The 20,092-nt window shown below is 41.6% G+C and overlaps 1 protein-coding gene across 1 annotated transcript in view; it reads right to left on the reverse strand.

Moving 5' to 3' along the window:
• Positions 1–4,779: 4,779 nt before the first annotated feature.
• me1 (malic enzyme 1, NADP(+)-dependent, cytosolic) overlaps positions 4,780–20,092 on the reverse strand; it is a 425,357-nt gene continuing 410,044 nt past the window's right edge. Inside the window, exons 13-14 of the mRNA XM_060850027.1 lie at positions 9,629–9,727; positions 4,780–6,516 (exon numbers count right to left, since the gene is read on the reverse strand). Coding sequence (XP_060706010.1) covers positions 6,349–6,516; positions 9,629–9,727 — 267 coding nt within the window. The 3' untranslated portion in view covers positions 4,780–6,348. The remainder of the gene's footprint in view (positions 6,517–9,628; positions 9,728–20,092) is intronic.

Raw genomic sequence — 20,092 nt, forward strand, 5'->3', positions numbered from 1 at the left:
GGGCTTTTGCCTGAAATGTCAATTTTCCCTGCTCCTCGAAAGCTGCCTGACCCGCTGTGCTTTTCCAGTACCACTCTAATCTTGACTCTAATCTCCAGCATCTACAGTACTCACTTTGCCACCGTTGGGATTTGAACCCATGCTTACCAGCCAGGTGGTATGACCAGCTAAGCCATGGCACTACCAAGCTACTATTAACATTACAATTGCATGGTAAATTGAAAACAAAACAAATATTTAAAACCTGTTAATCATATTACGTTCTCCTTACATTCAAAACTAATCACTTAAATTTTGAGCCTCCTTGAAGACAATGAGTGTAATGAGGTGGTGATTGAAGCGTGTATGGATCATGGTCCATCTTGTTAGCAGGGCAGTTTTGAGCTGCTTTTAAGATGATTTACATTTTAATTCTGTAATCTTGTTCCCAGATTTTCTGATTTTGGATGAATAGAACAAAAAAAAACACCATTATAACAATTTGGAAACACCAATCCAATAATCCTCTCCAATTAATAATTAAATACCTTGTGGGTCCATGGTGCAAGGCTGTGAGTAAAGGCACGTTGACACGGTGAATGATCAGGACAATTTCAGTCATTGATAAACTCTTGACAGGATGAAGAGGAGGAGGCTGAAAATTATATCTAGCTCAACATATTTTCCTCATGAAAAGTCTTGCAGCACTGAACTCATGAGTGAGCTTAGAGAGTGATCACTGATTCCCCTGTCCACTCCTGTTTACTTGAAATAAGCATACACTTACGAGACCTTGCAGACTTGGTGTCAAGCAAAACTTTTCTCCTTTGTCTCATCTGGGCCTGCAACTAATCCATGGCTGCTTCTGTCAAGAATAATAATATCCTGATTTCAAAAAGACACTAAAATGTAACGACACCCCATGGAAGTGACTGCAAACCTTTCAATTTTGGCTGTGCTTGCAACAATCTGGTTAGATTAACACGATCTTGCCTTGCCAAGCCACGTTTCTATTAGCAATTATGCTGGAGAATGCATACAAAGTAAGCATTTTAAATAGGAGCTTCTTTAATTAATATTGCATTAATTAATGCAGTATTAACTAATTAAAACTGCATCTACCATATATTGGCCCACCTCATTCAACTGCCTAAACCGCACAGAAGCATCGCTGGATTTTTCTCATGGTTCATCCTCCCTTATAATCAAGTTAATCCTAACAGCCAAAAACAATGTACAATAGGTGTTTGAGTAATACAAAGGATCACTTGTACAATATCAAAGTGATTAGATGACATAAAGATTATTTAAAATTCATTGTCAGACTGGTTCCACTTAAAGGCACTAATACTGTAAATGCAACCAACAGAATTGTCTGTTTGTTTCATTGGCCAACATCATTTTATCAAGGCCAGTAGAAGCCAAGACTATGGATTCTAATTTCTATTAGAGTCGTAAAATGTTAGGAGTTAAGCCACTTCACACACTTCATTTTGTCTATCAACAAATGCTTCTCCACGTCTATCCTTTCCCATCACCTATTGGGAGTCTATCCATTGATATTATGCATCTGTATTCCAGTCCTTGGTTAATTACGGAGTCTGAGATTTACTTGCTGCAGAGTTTAGGTATGAAGGCAATCAACCGTGGTCCTACAAAGTGACACAGGCAGCCTGATGGGCTGTCTAGTCCTGCTTCTGTTTCTTATGTTCTTGGGGTCTAACTATATTTAAATGCAGGTTAAAACTCTTCACACCATGCATATTGAACAGGATGGGGGGGTGGCCTGCTCATCTGCCGACAACCTCAGCAAAACAACCACAAAAATGGCAAGAGGTGTAAACAAGAAATGCGCAGATCGTCTCCCCCCTCCCTCCCTCCCCCCTCTCCACCTCCACCCCCTCCCCCCTCCCTCTCTCTCCCCCCCCTCCTCTCTCCTCCCCCCCGAGTTCCTGCAATTCTTCCAATTTGCTGCAAGGGATTAGCCAATACAGCTTGCTCTGCCATTCAATATAATTATCCTAACCATTCAGCTTGGAACTCTTCCCACTTTCTCCCATACCTTTTGATCCCTTTCACCCTAAGAGTTGCATCTAACTCGTTCATGAACAATTCATTGATTTGGCCTCAGCTGTTTTCTATTGCGGAGAATTCTGCAGACTCACTGCTCACTGACTGAAGAAATTTCTCGTCTCAATTCTGAATGGCCTACACTGTATCCTTAGACAGTGACCCCATGTTATGGACTCCCAGTCATCAGGAACTTCCTTCCTGCATTTATCCTGTTGAGCCGGGTTAGATTTTTGTAGGTATCCATGAGATCCCCCAGTCTTTCTGAACTCTAGCAAATATAATCCTAACCAATCTGCATACTGCCATCCAAGGAATCAATCTGGTAAACCTTCATTGTATTCTTGCCATAGTCAGAAAAACTTTCTTCAGATAAGGAGACCAAAACTGTACACAATATCCCACATGAGGTCTCACCAAAGCCCTGTACAATTGCAGCAAGATATCCCTGCTCCTACACTAAATGCTGTCACTACAGAGGCCAACATATGATTTGCTTTCTTCAGTGCCTGCTGTAGCTGCAAGCTTACTTTCAGTGACTGGTGTACAAGGTCACTCAGATCGTGTTGCACCTTCCCCTTCCCTAATCGATTGCCAGTCAGATTGAAAAAAAACTGTCCTCTTGTTTTTGCTACCAAAGTGGATAACCTCACATTTATCCACATTATACTGCATCTGCCATGTACTGGCCCACTCATTCAATTGCCCAAACTACACAGAATTGTCTGTTTTTCTCATGGTTCATCCTCCACCCAACTTCGTGCAGTCTGTACACTAGTCACATTTAATCCCCTCATCCGAATCATTAATGTTTGTGTGTAAATAGCTGGGGTCTACGCAATGATCTCTGCTGTATCCCACACTAGGAAAAAGACCCATTTATTCCTGTTTCCTGCCTGCCAACCACTTCCCTATCCATGTCAATACATTGCCTGTCATTCTCCATTTGAATGATGCACTCTATCATTTGATGGCCACTCTTCGCTAAGGAGTTAAGCACAGCTGGATTGCCAATTATTCCTTTTTCATTGCACACACCAACATACTGATCATTAAGCCATCACGTACACTCTCCAGGGATTTCCCCTCTATGGCATTGTTACAGATTTGGTTTGCCCAATCTATATGCAAGGTAAAGTTGCCCATATTACAGCTGTAAAAAGTGAGGTCTGCAGATGCTGGAGATCAGAGCTGAAAATGTGTTGCTGGTTAAAGCACAGCAGGTCAGGCAGCATCCAAGGAACAGGAAATTCGACGTTTCGGGCCAGAGCCCTTCATCAGGAATGAAGGGCTCTGGCCCGAAACGTCGAATTTCCTGTTCCTTGGATGCTGCCTGACCTGCTGTGCTTTAACCAGCAACACATTTTCAGCATATTACAGCTGTACCTTTATTGTACATGTCTCTAATTTCCTGTTTAATGACTTACCCAAAATTATCAAAATGCTTCTTGGGTTTATACGCTACCCCTGCTATCATTTTCTGCCCCTTGATAGTTCTAAACTCTATCGATACAGATTCCACTTCACTAGAACAGATATCTATCCTCATTATTGTGTTAATGTCTACTTTGACCAGCAATGCTACATCACCTCACTTTCCTCTGTCATGCCTAAAAACAAAAAACACTTGGATATTCAATTCTTATCCCTGGTCACCCTGCAGCTTAATCTCTGTAATTCCAACCATATCATACCTATTTATACCTACTTGCAGGACTCCAGGTCATTCTACTAATAATGCAACAGTTGTATTCCTGTAACCTCACTATAGAAAAATCACATTATGGAAAACCATCACAGTAAAGTGTGCTGCGGAAGATTATTATGGAGAATCACCATACCCATTTGCATTATCCAAATAACATCCACAATTCACCAATCACATTATAGCCAACTTGTGTTGAAGAAATGTGCATTTTACAGGTTGTTCTGGCATTTTAGAATTTTAACAGCACAGAAGGTCATTCCGACTAGCATGTCTGTGCCAGCTCCCAAAAGAGCTACCCAGCTAATCTCATTCTCTAGTCCCATCTCCATAGCCCTCTAAATTAATCATTTTCAAATATTTATCCAGCTCTCTTTTGAACCTCCTATGGAATCAACCTCCAACATACTCTCAGACAGCACATTCAAAATCCTAACAACTCTCTGAATAAAGAAGTTTCTCCTCATCTCACTCCTAGCTCTGTTGTTGACAATCTTGAAACTGTGACCGTTGTTACTGACATAACAACTAATGGACATAGAATGTCCTTCTTTACCATGTCAAAATTGCTCATAATCTTTAATACCCCGATAAGGTCACTCCTTTATCCACTTTATTGAGTACTCTACATATTCAGACACAAGGCCTTAAAAGTCTTGCCTTTTTAACATTCTTGTCCCATTCATGTTATTTTGAACTGTGGCCCAGTTAGTTTCATCCCTTGAGTACTTTGTCTATCACTTTGCTCGTTTCCATTGTCTTTTGCTTTTGCCCTAATTTCCCTTGCTTGTCTTGCTGTGTAGGTTTTCATTCCCCTGCCATTTTTGTTTAAATCCTCCTCAACTGCTGCAACAAATACTAGGACATCAGTTCCAGTCCTGCCCAGATGCAACTCCTCCAGCTTATACTGGTGCCATCTCCCCCAGTATTAGTCTCAATTGCGCTCTGTGAAAAGGTTATCCCTCAGCTATATGGAAGAGAAAAAAAAAGAATTGATGCAACAAAACAAAACAAAACAAAAAACATTCTATTCCAGCAACTTTATTTTGATTTGATGAAACCTGTAACCATTACAAGCATTTTTGAAATACAGTACCCTTTTGATCATTATTAAATTTGGAACAGCACCATAACAGTTCGAGAGACATGGGAAATCTTCAAGTGATTGAAGCTTGGGTAGGATGAGGTTTGAAAGCTCAAAGCTGCAACATAATATCCAAATATTGCATTTGATAAGCACACTTGTCAGCAGTCCTGAATTTTCCACCATCTGATGCTCAAAATTAATGCTGAAGAATCTCATACTAAATTAACCTCTTGAAATTCAAGTTAATTACTTTAGCAAAAGTACTAGTGAAAGTCACAACATGTTCAATATGAGAAAGAAACAGCTCCTTATCGAACAGTCAATCACGTTCATGCTATTTTGGAAGGAAAAGAACTTGTGGGGCATTTGATTTCCAGTAACATTTTTACAACAGAGAAGAGTTAGACAATGATATCCATATCAAGTCAATGTTTGCCACTGTGTCCATCAATATATCCCAAAGAAAGAAAATCAGTGTCACACTGCAATGTAAACAAATATAGTTTGTGTGACCACAGCAGAAATTCCAACAGCAGTCACTGATTCCTTATAACATATTCCCTTACATTTAGTATTAGAAAGCAATTTTTATTGCTATGATTGTCATTACATTTTTGTAGTTACCTAACATTCAAAGTATTTAATCAGAAAAAGAGTGGGCTCTATTTTAATTTCTGGACAGAAAGCTATCCAGGAATCTGACTGCAGATGATCCAAGTCTTGGTCAATTTGAACAGGTGGGCCTCATGAGTAAGCGGTTTGCCTATTTGCAATTTCTAACAGCCAGGAAATGCTTGCTTGCCAAGAAGATTGGGCAATAAAGCGGCCATTGTTGGGGACCTGCAGAAACAGTGCTCAGCCACACCGAGTGGGTAAGATGGCAGGAGAGTTGTGAACAGACGGGTTGGGGGAAGCCAGAGGTGTTCTTATTGGCTTTTCTTATCTGACTTGGCAGAAACGTCCCCCTTGCTTCCCCCACCAATTAGCATCCAAGTTAAAGCTATCAGCACCAGATCTGAATATGTAAGAAGGACCCCGAGCATGTGCCCTTAAAATGAGTCATCCTGTTTGGAGAAGGAATAGAATGGTCCAATCACCTGTTTGCTTTTAAGTGCCCTCTGTGTACCTCCTTCGTGAAAGCACCTGTAGAAATGCTGTTGAATATGCATTAAAATGACAGGCAACCTATTCCCAATCTTACCAGCTCAAACTGAGCAGAAGCAAGGATTTCAGTGTAAGTCACATTTAATAATCTCATTTGCCAGTGAATTAGTGCCATGAGTGAATCTTACAGACATTGGGCTGCAAGTACATCCGTAACACAGACATCTAGAATTGAAAAGACTACTTTGGATAACAGAGGTAAAGAAATATTTAGTTGCAGCAAAATTAAGCCCTAAAACGTGTAAAATTCTGAAATTTATAACAAATCTAATGATTAATTTTCTGTATCGTTTAAACTGATGGAGTGCCTTTACTTAATGCATGGACTCTAAGTAAACTGCTTTTATTTTGTCAATGTTTGAATCATTGAGGCTTCTTCAGGCCAGGAGTAGGAATCAATTCGAAATTCATCGTAGTCAGTGTTGTAAACCAGGGAGCTGATAAAAGCCGCTTTATCTTCAGGTTCTGGGTACAGAGACGCCATTCCATTTCTAAATGCATATTCAGCAATCTGTTAAGAAAAGTAACACATGAGTCCTGCAGCTAGGTTAAAGTCATTTTATTCTTGAAGACTTTCAAATATTTCTAAGCTACAACTGCATTGTCGTCCACAGCTTTAAGAATAATTCAATTTGTACAAAAGGTAGATTTCACAGTCATTCCCATACCATTGATATAATCAGCTGGGAGATATTCTAAATATGCATTCCATATTTATCTCAGCAGGAAATGCCTTAATAAAAGCCTATTTCATCTATAGTTGATCCTACAGGGAAGCAAATCAGACATTTTATAAATACAAACTATTGCAGATACTGCAATTCTGACACATTAAAAAAATACCCAACAGGTCCACTAATACTAGTGGAGGAAAAAAAGCACAGAATGTTTTGGGGCAATATCTTTCACTTAACTGAGAACATGCAGTTGTATTTTACCAGCAATCAGTTCCGATTTTGGAGAGATTGTTGGCAACCTGACGGGTTCTCAGCCCATTTTCTGCAATGCCTCATTAGCTGTACACCACACCCTGCTGACACCTCACTTGTGCTATCTTCTGCTCAGAGTTGGTAAAGTACTCACCATCCCAGAATGCATGCATCAGCTTTAAAACTCAACCATGCAGCAGGTCAGGTGCCAGTCAAGAGGTGCCCTACGCAGCATTAAACAATGGGAGAGCAACAGAAATTAAATTAAGGGCAAAAAACTAAGGGCACATAGGTGGCATGCCTGACACTTAACTGCAAATACAAGCTCACGAAGTCTGGAGGCAGCTGCTGCACATGGAGCGTGCCGTATAATGTGGTCTGAAAACTGTGTTACTGGAAAAGCGCAGGTCAGGCAGCATCCAAGGAGCAGGAGAATCAATGTTTCGGGCATAAGCCTTGGATGCTGCCTGACCTGCTGCACTTTCCCAGCGACACATTTTTCAGCTCTGATCTCCAGCATCTGCAGTCCTCACTTTCACCATATGTTGTGGTGACTTCTGACCAAGATAGAGACATGAAGGAGCATGCAGTGAACTGGAGTCACTCTGATCTTTAGCTTGGACATTGTCAACATCTAGTTTCTTTCCAGCGGGTGGGAGAATAGGAAACTGCACATTAATAAGGCTCGATTAGGTACTAATTGGCATAATAATACATGTAACACTTTGACCGCTCACTAGTGAGATTCTGGTCTTGCTATTCAGAACTCAGCAGCAGAATCTGAGCTTTTTTTTTCAATTCAAAGAATCTCATTTCTGCTGATCTCACCATATTTCCTCAATTGATTTGCCACTGCCCATATTGTTCAGGGGCTGGGAAATTTCTGCCATTTGACGTTTTTTCCCTCCGTAGATGCTGCCTGACTTGATTATCTTGATATCCTGTTCTGATTTCCGGGAACTTACAGGTTTAGGTATTTTGCTCACAAATTATGAAGTGAGTTATTTGGCTCCTGAACAACATTCCATCTCACCCAGTGCTCCTTCTTTATACCTGCTCCTTGTCAGGCACAAGGTTTCACATAAACAAAATGCATTCCAACACTTCTCCCACACGCAATCACTACCCTGTCACTGATTGGTAGATGCCTGGTTCCACAAATTTCGACTCCATCTTGCTTAGCTAGGCCTCATCAGAGTTTCCCTGTCTGCCCACTGTTCCCTACCACATCCTGAAGTCTAAGTATGGCTGCTAGTTCACAGGCTTTCTATAATCTCTACAAATGACTCATTTAACAGTGGCAACATATCTCACCCTTGTAAGATAAACATTCTAACTTTTCACCAGGGCTTTTATGTACTTCCTGTGTTCCTCTCATGACATCAGCAGCATATTGGGCACCACGCCCTCTTTAATGTTTTTTTCGCTCTGCACCTTCAGCCCCCAGAGCAAATTCTAAGTAGCAGCCTGCCCGTCTCAATTCCTTACTCACTGACCAGGCATTTCATTCCTCCTCATCTTCGCCATTTGAATTATTCATTTTTCACAAAATAGCTCATATGAAGCAAGCCAGTTCCCCTGACTGAACAGAAGCCCTCTACCAAAGCTCAAAATAGGATGTTTCTAACTCCCAACACTCAGCATTCAAATAATCACTCATCATTTACTTTTACTAATGGCAACCTGTTCCTCCCACATTCTGCATTTGTAGAATAATTTAATCAAGAGGGAGGTCACACAATACTGAGTTTGTGTCAACACTTCTGACTAATTCTTTCCCTCCTCCTTTGGAATGGTTGCACTTGTTGCATAAGAGTCTCATATTGCACACGGTTCTTTTGTCACTCAAACTAAACTGGTGAGAGCACCATCCTCTGGAAACAGCCCCTCAGCCACTGGAAAATGTTACTATTTATTAAATCGATCTCAATCCAGCATCATTTTAAAGACCTTCATCAAACCCTCTTAGACTTAAAGAGCAACTTTAAGCTCTTCAGTCTATCCATGCCACAATAATCTCCCCCTCCAACTACCAATCCCTGGAACCATTCTTGTAAGTCATTTCCGGTTTCCCTCTAAATTCGTCATATCCTTCCTAAAGTCTGGGACCCAGAGCTGAACACAATACTCCAGCTGGGATTAAACTAGTGTGTTTACATTTCTTAAATCATTTAGCTTAACTTCCTGGCTTTTGTACTTCTATGTTTCTATTTATAATGTCCAGGAACCCACTTGCTTTATTAATTGCCTTGTTAACTTGCCTTGCCACCTTGAGGATTTGTGTACCAACAACCGAGCTCTTCCTGTTCTTCAGTTCCCTTTCATCTCATGGACTTAGCTGCCTCAACTCTCTTCTGTCTTGTTCCTCACTCTCACAGCGTTCCTTGTGTCCTTTCTCCTGCACCTGCCTTTGCTGCTCATTTCCCCTCTTCCCTCTGCCTCCTCACCCTTATCTGCACCCAACTATCGTGCCCTTTAACCCTGATAGCTCTGAATACTTGTGCCTGTTTATAGACGATGGGAATTGGAATTTTAATAAAATCAAATCAGTGTAGAGAAAATAATCTGGTGTGTCTTGCTAGTGTTAGTTTTCTTATTGGAGTCTCTCAAAAATTTATATTGATTAGAACAAATGAAATATGCAGGTTTCAACTGAAAAACAGGTAAAATTGACAGGAAGAAAAAAGTCATTACCTTCACGGCCACCGCTAGGGACGTAGCTCTGATGGTGTCCAGTGGAGGATACAATCGACCTTCAGCCAAATGCTCCTCAAGTACCTGCTCAACTATAGTCTGGAATACAAGAACAAAAACCCATATGAATGATCTGACTTTCTGCAACATTTTTCAAATAAAACAATGCTGTTGATAAGACAAGAATGATATTTCTTGATTGCCCTGGAATTATGCAAAGTTGTGGAAACTCTATGGGCCTTTTAAATTGGTGGGGATGGGCCCAATTGCAGGAGTGCTGCTACATTTCCCTATGACCTCAACTTCTCGCAACAGAAGGATGGGGAGGAGTAGGGAGTGGGCCTATATGTTTTGGGATTCTGATCTTGACCAGCCCCATCATTGGGATTAACATCTCCTTATAACCCTTTCCCAATTCCTCACATGGTTTCCTTGCAGTTGGAGCAGATTCTCTTACACTCAGTTCACAGTCACTGACAGAATGCATAAGACAGTGCATGCGTGGGAACTTTCTGAATGTTGATTTCAGAAAGACATGCTTGTGTCCTCAAGCCTTTTATTTTCACCCCCAAACCCAAACCCAAATGTCCATCATACCCTCCATGAGGACTGATGCTTTCCCATCCAATCCCAACGATCCCTCAGTACTTCCAAGGCAAAGGATGTTCTGCACCCATCCCACGAATTTCATATCATCCATTCAATCCCTCCATCCAAATTCCACACTCTTCCATTGAGCACCCATCATACTATTGATGTCACCTCATAGCATTTATGCGCCCATTCACCTCAAGTGGAACAATAAGCTCTATAGCAGATGTGCAAATACTTACAAAAACTACCATTTCTCACATTCTCTTCTAACAAAAATTGCTGTTATAACAGCTTTACAAAGATGTCAATCAATAAGACCTGTAACGGATCAATAGCAGGAACTGCAAGCACTTGACACTAATCTAATCATGTATAACTAAACAAAATAGATCTATAAAAAAAAACTGTCAATCTAAAAATGTATTCCTTTGTGTATTTCTTTCAACAGGTTGTTGCAAATCTTGTCTCTCAGTCAAGCATACATAAATAAAACAGAAGGGGTCTTCGAATGGTGTCCTTGGCTTCAAAGCAGAAGATTAGGATTCAAGTTCAAATTGTCCCAGAGATGGGTCACACCACATCCAAACAGGTTTATTAAATATGTAGTGTGGTATGTCCCAGTGCAAATACTGACAGAACTCTCAATTCCTGTATCTGAGTACTGAACAGTCCCAGTCCTTGACTTGCCTCTCCCCTGAAAGACCGAGGGCTGCCTACATTTTCCAGAGAGATGCCAGGCTCAATCATAGAACATAGAACAATACAGCACAGAACAGGCCTTTCGGCCCACGATGTTGTGCCGAACATCTATCCTAGATTAAGCACCCATCCATGTACCTATCCAATTGCCGCTTAAAGGTCACCAATGATTCTGACTCTACCACTCCCACGGGCAGCGCATTCCATGGCCCCACCACTCTCTGGGTAAAGAACCCACCCCTGATATCTCCCCTATACCTTCCACCCTTCACCTTAAATTTATGTCCCCTTGTAACACTCTGTTGTACCCGGGGAAAACGTTTCTGACTGTCTACTCTATCTATTCCTCTGATCATCTTATAAACCTCTATCAAGTCACCCCTCATCCTTCGCCGTTCCAACAAGAAAAGGCCGAGAACTCTCAACCTATCCTCGTACGACCTATTCTCCATTCCAGACAACATCCTGGTAAATCTTCTCTGCACCCTCTCCAAAGCTTCCACATCTTTCCTAAAGTGAGGCGACCAGAACTGCACACAGTACTCCAAATGTGGCCTAACCAAAGTCCTGTACAGCTGCAACATCACTTCACGACTCTTGAATTCAATCCCTCTGCTAATGAACGCTAATACACCATAGGCCTTCTTACAAGCTCTATCCACCTGAGTGGCAACTTTCAAAGATCTATGAACATAGACCCCAAGATCCCTCTGTTCCTCCACCTGACTAAGAACCCTACCGTTAACCCTGTATTCCGCATTCTTATTTGTTCTTCCAAAATGGACAACCTCACACTTGGCAGGGTTGAACTCCATCTGCCACTCCTCAGCCCAGCTCTGCATCATATCTAAGTCCCTTTGCAGCTGACAACAGCCCTCCTCACTGTCCACAACTCCACCAATCTTCGTATCATCTGCAAATTTACTGACCCACCCTTCAACTCCCTCTTCCAAGTCATTAATAAAAATTACAAACAGCAGAGGACCCAGAACTGATCCCTGCGGAACTCCACTTGTAACTAGGCTCCAGGCTGAATATTTACCATCTACCACCACACTCTGACTTCGACCGGTTAGCCAGTTTTCTATCCAATTGGCCAAATTTCCCTCTATTCCATGCCTCCTGACTTTCCGCATAAGCCTACCATGGGGAACCTTATCAAATGCCTTACTAACATCCATGTACACTACATCCACTGCTCTACCCTCATCCACATGTTTGGTCACCTCCTCAAAGAATTCAACAAGACTTGTAAGGCAAGACCTACCCTTCACAAATCCGTGCTGGCTGTCCCTAACCAAGCAGTGTCTTTCCAGATACTCATAAATCCTATCCCTCCGTACCCTTTCCATTACTTTGCCTACTACAGAAGTAAGACTAACTGGCCTGTAATTCCCAGGGTTATCCCTATTCCCTTTTTTGAACAGGGGCACAACATTCGCTACTTTCCAGTCCCCTGGTACCACCCACATTGACAGTGAAGACGAAAAGATCATTGCCAACGGTACTGCAATTTCCTCTCTTGCTTCCCACACAATCCTAGGATATATCCCGTCAGGCCCGGGGGACTTGTCTATCCTCAAGTTGTTCAAAATGTCCAACACGTCTTCCTTCCTAACAAGTATCTCTTCTAGCTTACCAGTCCGTTTCTCACACTCCTCTTCAACAGTACGGTCCCTCTCGTTCGTAAATACTGAAGAAAAGTACTCATTCAAGACCTCTCCTATCTCTTCCGACTCAATACACAATCTCCCACTACTGTCCTTGATCGGACCTACCCTCGTTCTCGTCATTCTCATGTTTCTCACATACGCATAAAATGCCTTGGGGTTATCCTTGATCCTATCCGCCAAGGATTTTTCATGCCCTCTCTTAGCTCTCCTAATCCCTTTCTTCAGGTCCCTTCTGGCTATCCTGTATCCCTCCACTGCTCTGTCTGAACCCTGTTTCCTCAACCTTATGTAAGCCTCCTTCTTCCTCTTTACTAGACATTCAACCTCCCTCATCAACCAAGGCTCCCTCACACGACCATTTCTTTCCTGCCTGATAGGTACATACATATCAAGAACACGTCGTATCTGCTCCTTGAAAAAGTTCCACATTTCCACCACATCCTTCCCTGACAGCCTATGCTCCCAACTTATGCTCCTCAAATCCTGTCTTACAGCATCATAATTTCCCTTCCCCTAATTGTAAAATCTACCCTGTTGTGCGCACCTATCTCTCTCCATAACCAAGGTGAAAGTCACAGAATTGTGGTCACCATCACCAAAATGTTCACCCACTAACAAGCCCATCACTTGTCCCGGTTCATCCAAATCCAATATGGCCTCCCCTCTGGTTGGACAATCTACATACTGAGTTAGAAAAGCTTCCTGGACACACTGCACAAACACCGCCCCATCCAATCTACTTGATCTAAAGAGCTTCCAATCAATATTTGGGAAGTTGAAGTCGCCCATGACTATGACCCTATGGCTTCTGCACCTTTCCAAAATCTGTTTCCCAATCTGTTTCTCCACATCTCTGCTGATATTGGGGGGCCTATAGTAAACACCCAACAAGGTGACTGCTCCTTTCCTATTTCTGACTTCAGCCCATACTACCTCCAAAGGCAGATCCCCCTCAAACTTCCTTTCTGCAGCCGTTATACCATTTCTAATTAGCAATGCAACCCCCCCTCCTTTTTTACCACCCTCCCTAATCTTACTGAAACATCTGTAACCAGGAACCTCCAACAACCATTCCTGTCCCTCATCTATCCACGTTTCCGTGATGGCCACAACATCGTAGTCCCAGGTACCGATCCACGCCTTAAGTTCACCCACCTTATTTCTGATACTCCTTGCGTTGAAGTATACGCACTTGAGCCCATCTCTGTGTCCGCAAATATTCCCTGTCAGTGGTACCTTCTCCACAGCCTCCCTACATTCTTGGACATCCTGACAAACAGCTAGCTTACTTGCTGGACTACAAGTCCGGATCCCATCCCCCTGCCAAATTAGTTTAAACCCCCCCCGAAGAGTGCTAGCAAACCTACCCCCCAGGATATTGGTGCCCTTCTGGTTCAGGTGCAACCCGTCCTGTTTGTACAGGTCCCACCTTCCCCAGAATGCAGTCCAATTGTCCAAATACCTGAAGCCCTCTCTCCTACACCATCCTTGCAGCCACGTGTTCAACTGCACTCTCTCCCTATTCCTTGCCTCACTGTCACGTGGCACCGGCAACAACCCAGAGATGACAACTCTGTCTGTCCTTGCTTTTAGCTTCCAGCCTAACTCCCTGAACTCTTGAATGACCTCCCCACCCCTCTTCCTACCTATGTCGTTGGTGCCAATGTGTACCACGACTTCTGGCTGCACACCCTCTCCCTTAAGGATTCTGAAGACACGGTCCGAGACGTCTCGGACCCTGGCAGCCTGGAGGCAACAAACCATCCGAGAGTCTCGCCCACGTCCACAGAACCGCCTGTCCGTCCCTCTAACTAGAGAGCCTCCTATAACTAGCGCTCTCCACCTCTCCCCCTTTCCCTTCGGAGTCTCAGAGCCAGACCTCACGCCACAGATCCCGTCACTGCAGCTTACACCTGCAAGGCTGTCCCCCCCAACAGTTTCCAAAGCTGTATACTTATTGTTTAGGGGAATCATTCTCTGTTCATTCTGGGATGTTAAATGCCTGACAATTTCTAGCTCCGTGCACAGTGTTGTCTTTAAAAAAAAATTTACTCCCCCGCTCCTAACCAACCTCAGCCCCAATTTCAGCAATTTTCTGAACCCCTGTTGAATACATTTATCTTATCCTGCTAATGCCAACAAGATGTTAAAAATAAGCAGCTTCTTTCCCAGTGCTCACTATGACAAAACTGTGGAGTTTACTCAGTTTACCCAGTTAAACAGCTCAACGCAAAGGGAAATTCCACTGAAGTTTCAGTAACATAGCATAAGATCAAAAGATAGCAATACCTTAAGCTATTTTTTAAAAGAAAGTGTTACATTTGCTTCATTTCGACCTGAATATTTGCAATTCATCAGGCACGTACTGGGCTTATTAATGACAGTGAACCCTTGACCATTCATGCAAACACACTCTAGCGGTCTGTACTTTCAGGGTGTTCTTGATAAACATATCATGATGGTAAATTGACAATATTATCTTCAAACATACAGGAAATACAAGGTGAAAGAAAGGACAAGGAAACAAAGCCTTTAAAAAAGAAAAGAAATGACTGAGGGAGAAAAAGTGGAAGACCCAAACTGCTTCACTGCAGTTTCAAAGGGAAAGGCTGCTTCAAAACAGCTTTGTCACAGTCATTTTGGCCCAAATTGCTGCAGGAAGTATCTCTGAAAATAACATCTGCACTGAATAATGAATGGAAATATGAGGACGACCAAATGGGTGTGCTAATAATGCAATAGCGAATGTGAAAGTTACACATTTATTTTCATACAAACTATCAGATCTAACATAGCATTGCTGAGGGTGATGACTTTTCATTAGGCGGCCATGCAGCATACAAGTTATATAGCTTTATATAGCTGGCTCCACTCTCCTTAATTATATCTCACACACTGGGTGAGTCAGGTTAATCCTTGTCCCTCTTCGGAGTTTGAATTTAAAAGAGAGAGGGAGGTGTTGCTGCCAATTCAATAAATATGTTCTTCAATGTATAAAATGGTTGGCATGAGAAATAATGTACCTTAAAAAGTAAATAGTTTTATTGCCAGCACTCACTCAGGCAAAGATACAGAAATTATTAAAGATTTATGAGCTACTACTTATTAATGAAAAAAAGAGAAGCAAGCAACTATGAGCAATAAAACTCTGTAGGGCATCAAAACTTAAATCCAGGCCAAGTAATGAGTCACAAAAAAAAATTTCACAGATTGAGCAGGGGATTGTTTATAGCTGTTCAACAGTAGCTGCTGTGGCAAGGTTTCTCACTGAAGCAACTATTCTTAAGTAATATCAAAGCAAAACACTAGAGATGCTGGAATTTCAAAATAAAAGCAGAAACTGCTGGAGAAACCCAGCAGGTCTAGCAGCATCTGTACAGAGGGAAACTGAGTCAGCATTTGGAGCCCAGAATGACTCTTCTCTGGAACTCTGAAGTAACAGCTTGTTTTCTTAGAAACAATAGCATCAATTCGAAATTCTCCCTCAGACTCTCAGTCAACAATAATGAAGGCTTCTAGTGCAGGTTCAAATCAGACAAGCTCAGTTTTGATGAGAAAGGTTCAAAAAGTAGAGGGGAAAAAGGGGGTTGGAGGCAGGGGAAAGAGGAGACAGAGAGAGAGACAGAGAGCGAGACAGAGACAGAGAGCGAGACAGAGACAGAGAGCGAGACAGAGACAGAGAGCGAGACAGAAACAGAGAGCGAGACAGAGACACACACACACACACGGACAGAGAGAGATTCTTCAGCTCTTTTTAAACAACCAAGAGCTCAGTCATATGACTGTTCTCAGAGAGCTCCGTAGATTCTATCTCCAAATGAACAAAAATGTCACCCTTAACGAGTGCAATATTTTAGCTGTTATAAGTCAGTGTCCTTTATTTTCTTCTTTTCAAAAAATAGATATCCAGCAGATAATATTAAAAATAATAGTCATTTACAAGTCCAGAGCTTAAGTGTATGAAACACCATCATTAACAGAATGCTGCTGTTGTAATTCCAGGTGAGTAAGGCTGGGTTCCAAAGACTGGTGGATAATATCAAACAACATTTCCCTTTGGCTGTTTGCACCAAGGTGATACTGTCTGTACCCAACCATCTCATGCTTGTGAAATGCGTAAAGCAGGTGCCCAATATTAGATGCGATTTCAAGATTGGAAAATATTTGTTAAATAATCCTGAGGAGTGAATGAATAAATACACTGATAACCACATTAAGATTGTCATTCAAACATGCAGTGTGGCACACTTATATTCGCTGCGATCCAAGATATTAATGCACAATTTCATGTTTTTTTCAGACAGAAAAAACAACCACATAGACTGCAACTGTTCCAAACTCGATAAAATAGGTGATAGTTAGTCTCTAGTTTCTCAACCTTGACCATTAGTCAACCTAACAGTATTAAAATTTAAACAAAGCTTGGCAGTTAATGGTCAATCATTAACTGGCGTAATATCCATGGTAACACCTTTGCCAATGAGCATTCACTTGCCAACCAATCAGCTCTCTGCTACCATACAGCATAATTGTTGTTTTTCCTCTACTTTAGTACTTTTTGCAAATTGCCCTGATAACCAAAAGATTAAAAGCTTTGATAAAATGTGTACTAAAAATTAACACTTTAGATAACACATCTTCATAACAATAATTCGACACACAGGGGGCCCCAATTAATGAATGTCCAATTTGCAATCACTCATCTAAACACAATTCCATACTGCAATGGAATTTCACAAATCTAATCTATTACTGTACTTACGAACAATTCCTTCGTATTGTTTTGCATTCTGCTCCAAATTGCATAAAAAATGGCTTGCAAACAGATGCCAGAATAGAACTTAGGGAATGCCTGTATATATGCACATGACCCCTTACACTATATGGGGTTAAACATCATACCTTACTGAAGAGTCTTAGCTCCACAATACATTTGTATGATTTCCAAACAATCTTGTGGAAAAGCTCTGAAACATCAACTATGGAGGGGAACGGAACTGGTTATGTGGTAAGAAGTGGGAAGCAGAATTTTGGATGATCTGAAGTTTAAAGGATAAATTGTGGGGGACTGGCCTGAAGTGATTGTTTCAAACTAAATTATCTATAAAAATTGCATTTTAATTGAATGCTTCTTCATTCTGAAGATTTATTTGTGCCTTTGACAGTAGTGAAGTAAAATCTGGATTATAAAATGGAATTGTGTGCACTGTTTTTGCCATATTTTAGTTGATAATATCAGTGGGTTGCAGTAATCGTCTGACACTAGAGGGCACAGCAGAGCTGCAGGTGGTATGTTGCAAATTAAATGAGAAAAATATGAAGTTGATGATATTGTGCGTCACATTAGCTCTAAAAAAAAATTGCTTGTAGTATTTGCCGCTTTCACAAAAGCGCCTGATTATCAATCATGAGCCTGTTTAGCCAAACAGTTAATTCCCTCTGAAAAGAAAGCTGCTACTAAATGATATCTATTTAAGGGTTAGAACCATAGTCTTCTCAACTTTCTTTGCTAAAATAAACCTCAAGTTCAGATCTAAACTTATGAATATAAACTTCAACAGACTACAATCTTCCCTGTACTGCTTTCTCAAACTTCATCTTTTGAATAACAGCAGAATTGCTCATGAGACACCAGGTTTTCATTACTGACATGGGCTGCCCCACTCAGGAAAACCCTAATTTGCTGGAGAGGATTCAGAAGAAATTGACCAGATGTTACTAACAATGGAGGGTTTGAGATATGAAGTGTTGGATAGGCTGGGACTTCTTTCATTGAAGCGTAGGAGGTTGAGAGGTGACCTTATAGAAGTTCATAAGATCAAGGAGGGTATGGATAGGGTGAATGGCAGGAGTCTCCCCTCGGGTACGGATTTTCAAGACGAGGGTGAAAGGAGAAAAATTTGAAAGCAACACGAGGGGCAATTTTTTTTGCACAGAGTGTGGTGTATGGGTGAAATGAACTGCCATAAGTAGTGATGGATGCAGGTATAGTTACAACTTTCAAAAGACATTTGGCTAAGTTCATGAATAAGAAATGTTTGGAGGCATATGAGCCAAATGCAGGTAGTTTACTTTGGGAATGTGGTCGACATGGACTGAAGGGTTTGTTTTCATGCTTTATGCTTCAATGACTCTGTGCACGTGTGCGTCTGTGTGCGTGTGAGAGGGAGAGAAAGAGGAGAATGGGAGAGAGAGAGCAGAGAGGGAGAGAAAGAGGAGAATGGGAGAGAGAGAGAGAGAGAGAGAGAGAGAAAGAGGAGAGAGGAAGAGGAGGATGAGAGAAAGAGAGTGAGTGTGGGGTGCTGGGGGTGGTGGTGGTGGTTGGGGGGGCATGATGATGTAGTTACCCAGATGCCTCACCTTTGAAGGCAGTCACAATAAATACCTCTGATTTAGTCCGTGATCAATAGCAGTAGGATGTGACAACAAGTCCAGTGGTTCGAAGTTCTTGCAGCTTGTATGGTTGACAGGAGGGACTAATGTGGATGAAAAAACTGACTACAGCAATATGATCCACTCAAGTGGAAAGTGGGAGAGGGGGTACAAAGGTTGTATTATACATCATAGTTCTCCAAAGCTAAGACAGGAAATTTCTAAGGCTGTGCTGCATGCACAGTATCAAATTTAAAGACATTTCTTTGAGGGCAGAGGAGGCAGATCCAGTTGTCATGCTCCACATGGGTGTCAATGACAACATAGGTAAGACTGAGAAAGGTTCTGCTGAGGTAATATGGGAAATTCGAGGCTAAACTAGGAAACAAAATTACAAAGGAAATAAGATCAGATAATTGAAGGCTTGGCTCACAAATTGGTGTAGGGGAAATTGTTTTTGATTCGGGACACCTGGAACTTGTACGGAAGAAAGAAAAAGGTGTGTCATTGTGCTGTTTTAATCTGGGCCTAACTAAGACCAGTGCCCTAGCAAGTCAGATAACTAACTGTTGAGAAGCATTGAAACTAATTGTGTCAAATTTAGTAACCATATGCTCAGGCCCTTCATCCAAGTCAATTATATACATTTTAAGCAATTGAGGCCCGAGTATTGATCCTTTTGAGACACCATTCATTACATCTTGCCAAGCAGAAACTCATTTGTACCTATGGTCTTTCCTGCGCTAGCAAGTCAATCTTCTGTCCATATGCTTTACTTTTCCACAATAATTTTTGATATGGCACCTTTTGGTAATGTAAATACAGTAGATCCTCTTATTTACAGTGCAAGTTACTTCCTCAAAGAGCTTCAATCAATTGGTTAAATACGCTTTCCTCTTCCTAAAACCCTGTTACTTTTGCCTTAGTGAGCAGGTGTTTTGTGTTCTGATATATTGTATTTAATAATAGTTCTTCTGTTTATGAACCCACACAGGCCCCTCAGCCCCCATGCCAGCTTGTGCTCCTTATAGATCCCACGCTATCTTCATAGCCACTCACCTAATATCCATCATGTGCAGACATTAGGTTTCAGAATGAGGTTAAATAAAGCAGATAATAATTTAAC

Source organism: Hemiscyllium ocellatum, chromosome 3 (assembly GCF_020745735.1).
Source record: "Hemiscyllium ocellatum isolate sHemOce1 chromosome 3, sHemOce1.pat.X.cur, whole genome shotgun sequence".
NCBI classification, from domain to species: Eukaryota; Metazoa; Chordata; class Chondrichthyes; order Orectolobiformes; family Hemiscylliidae; genus Hemiscyllium; species Hemiscyllium ocellatum.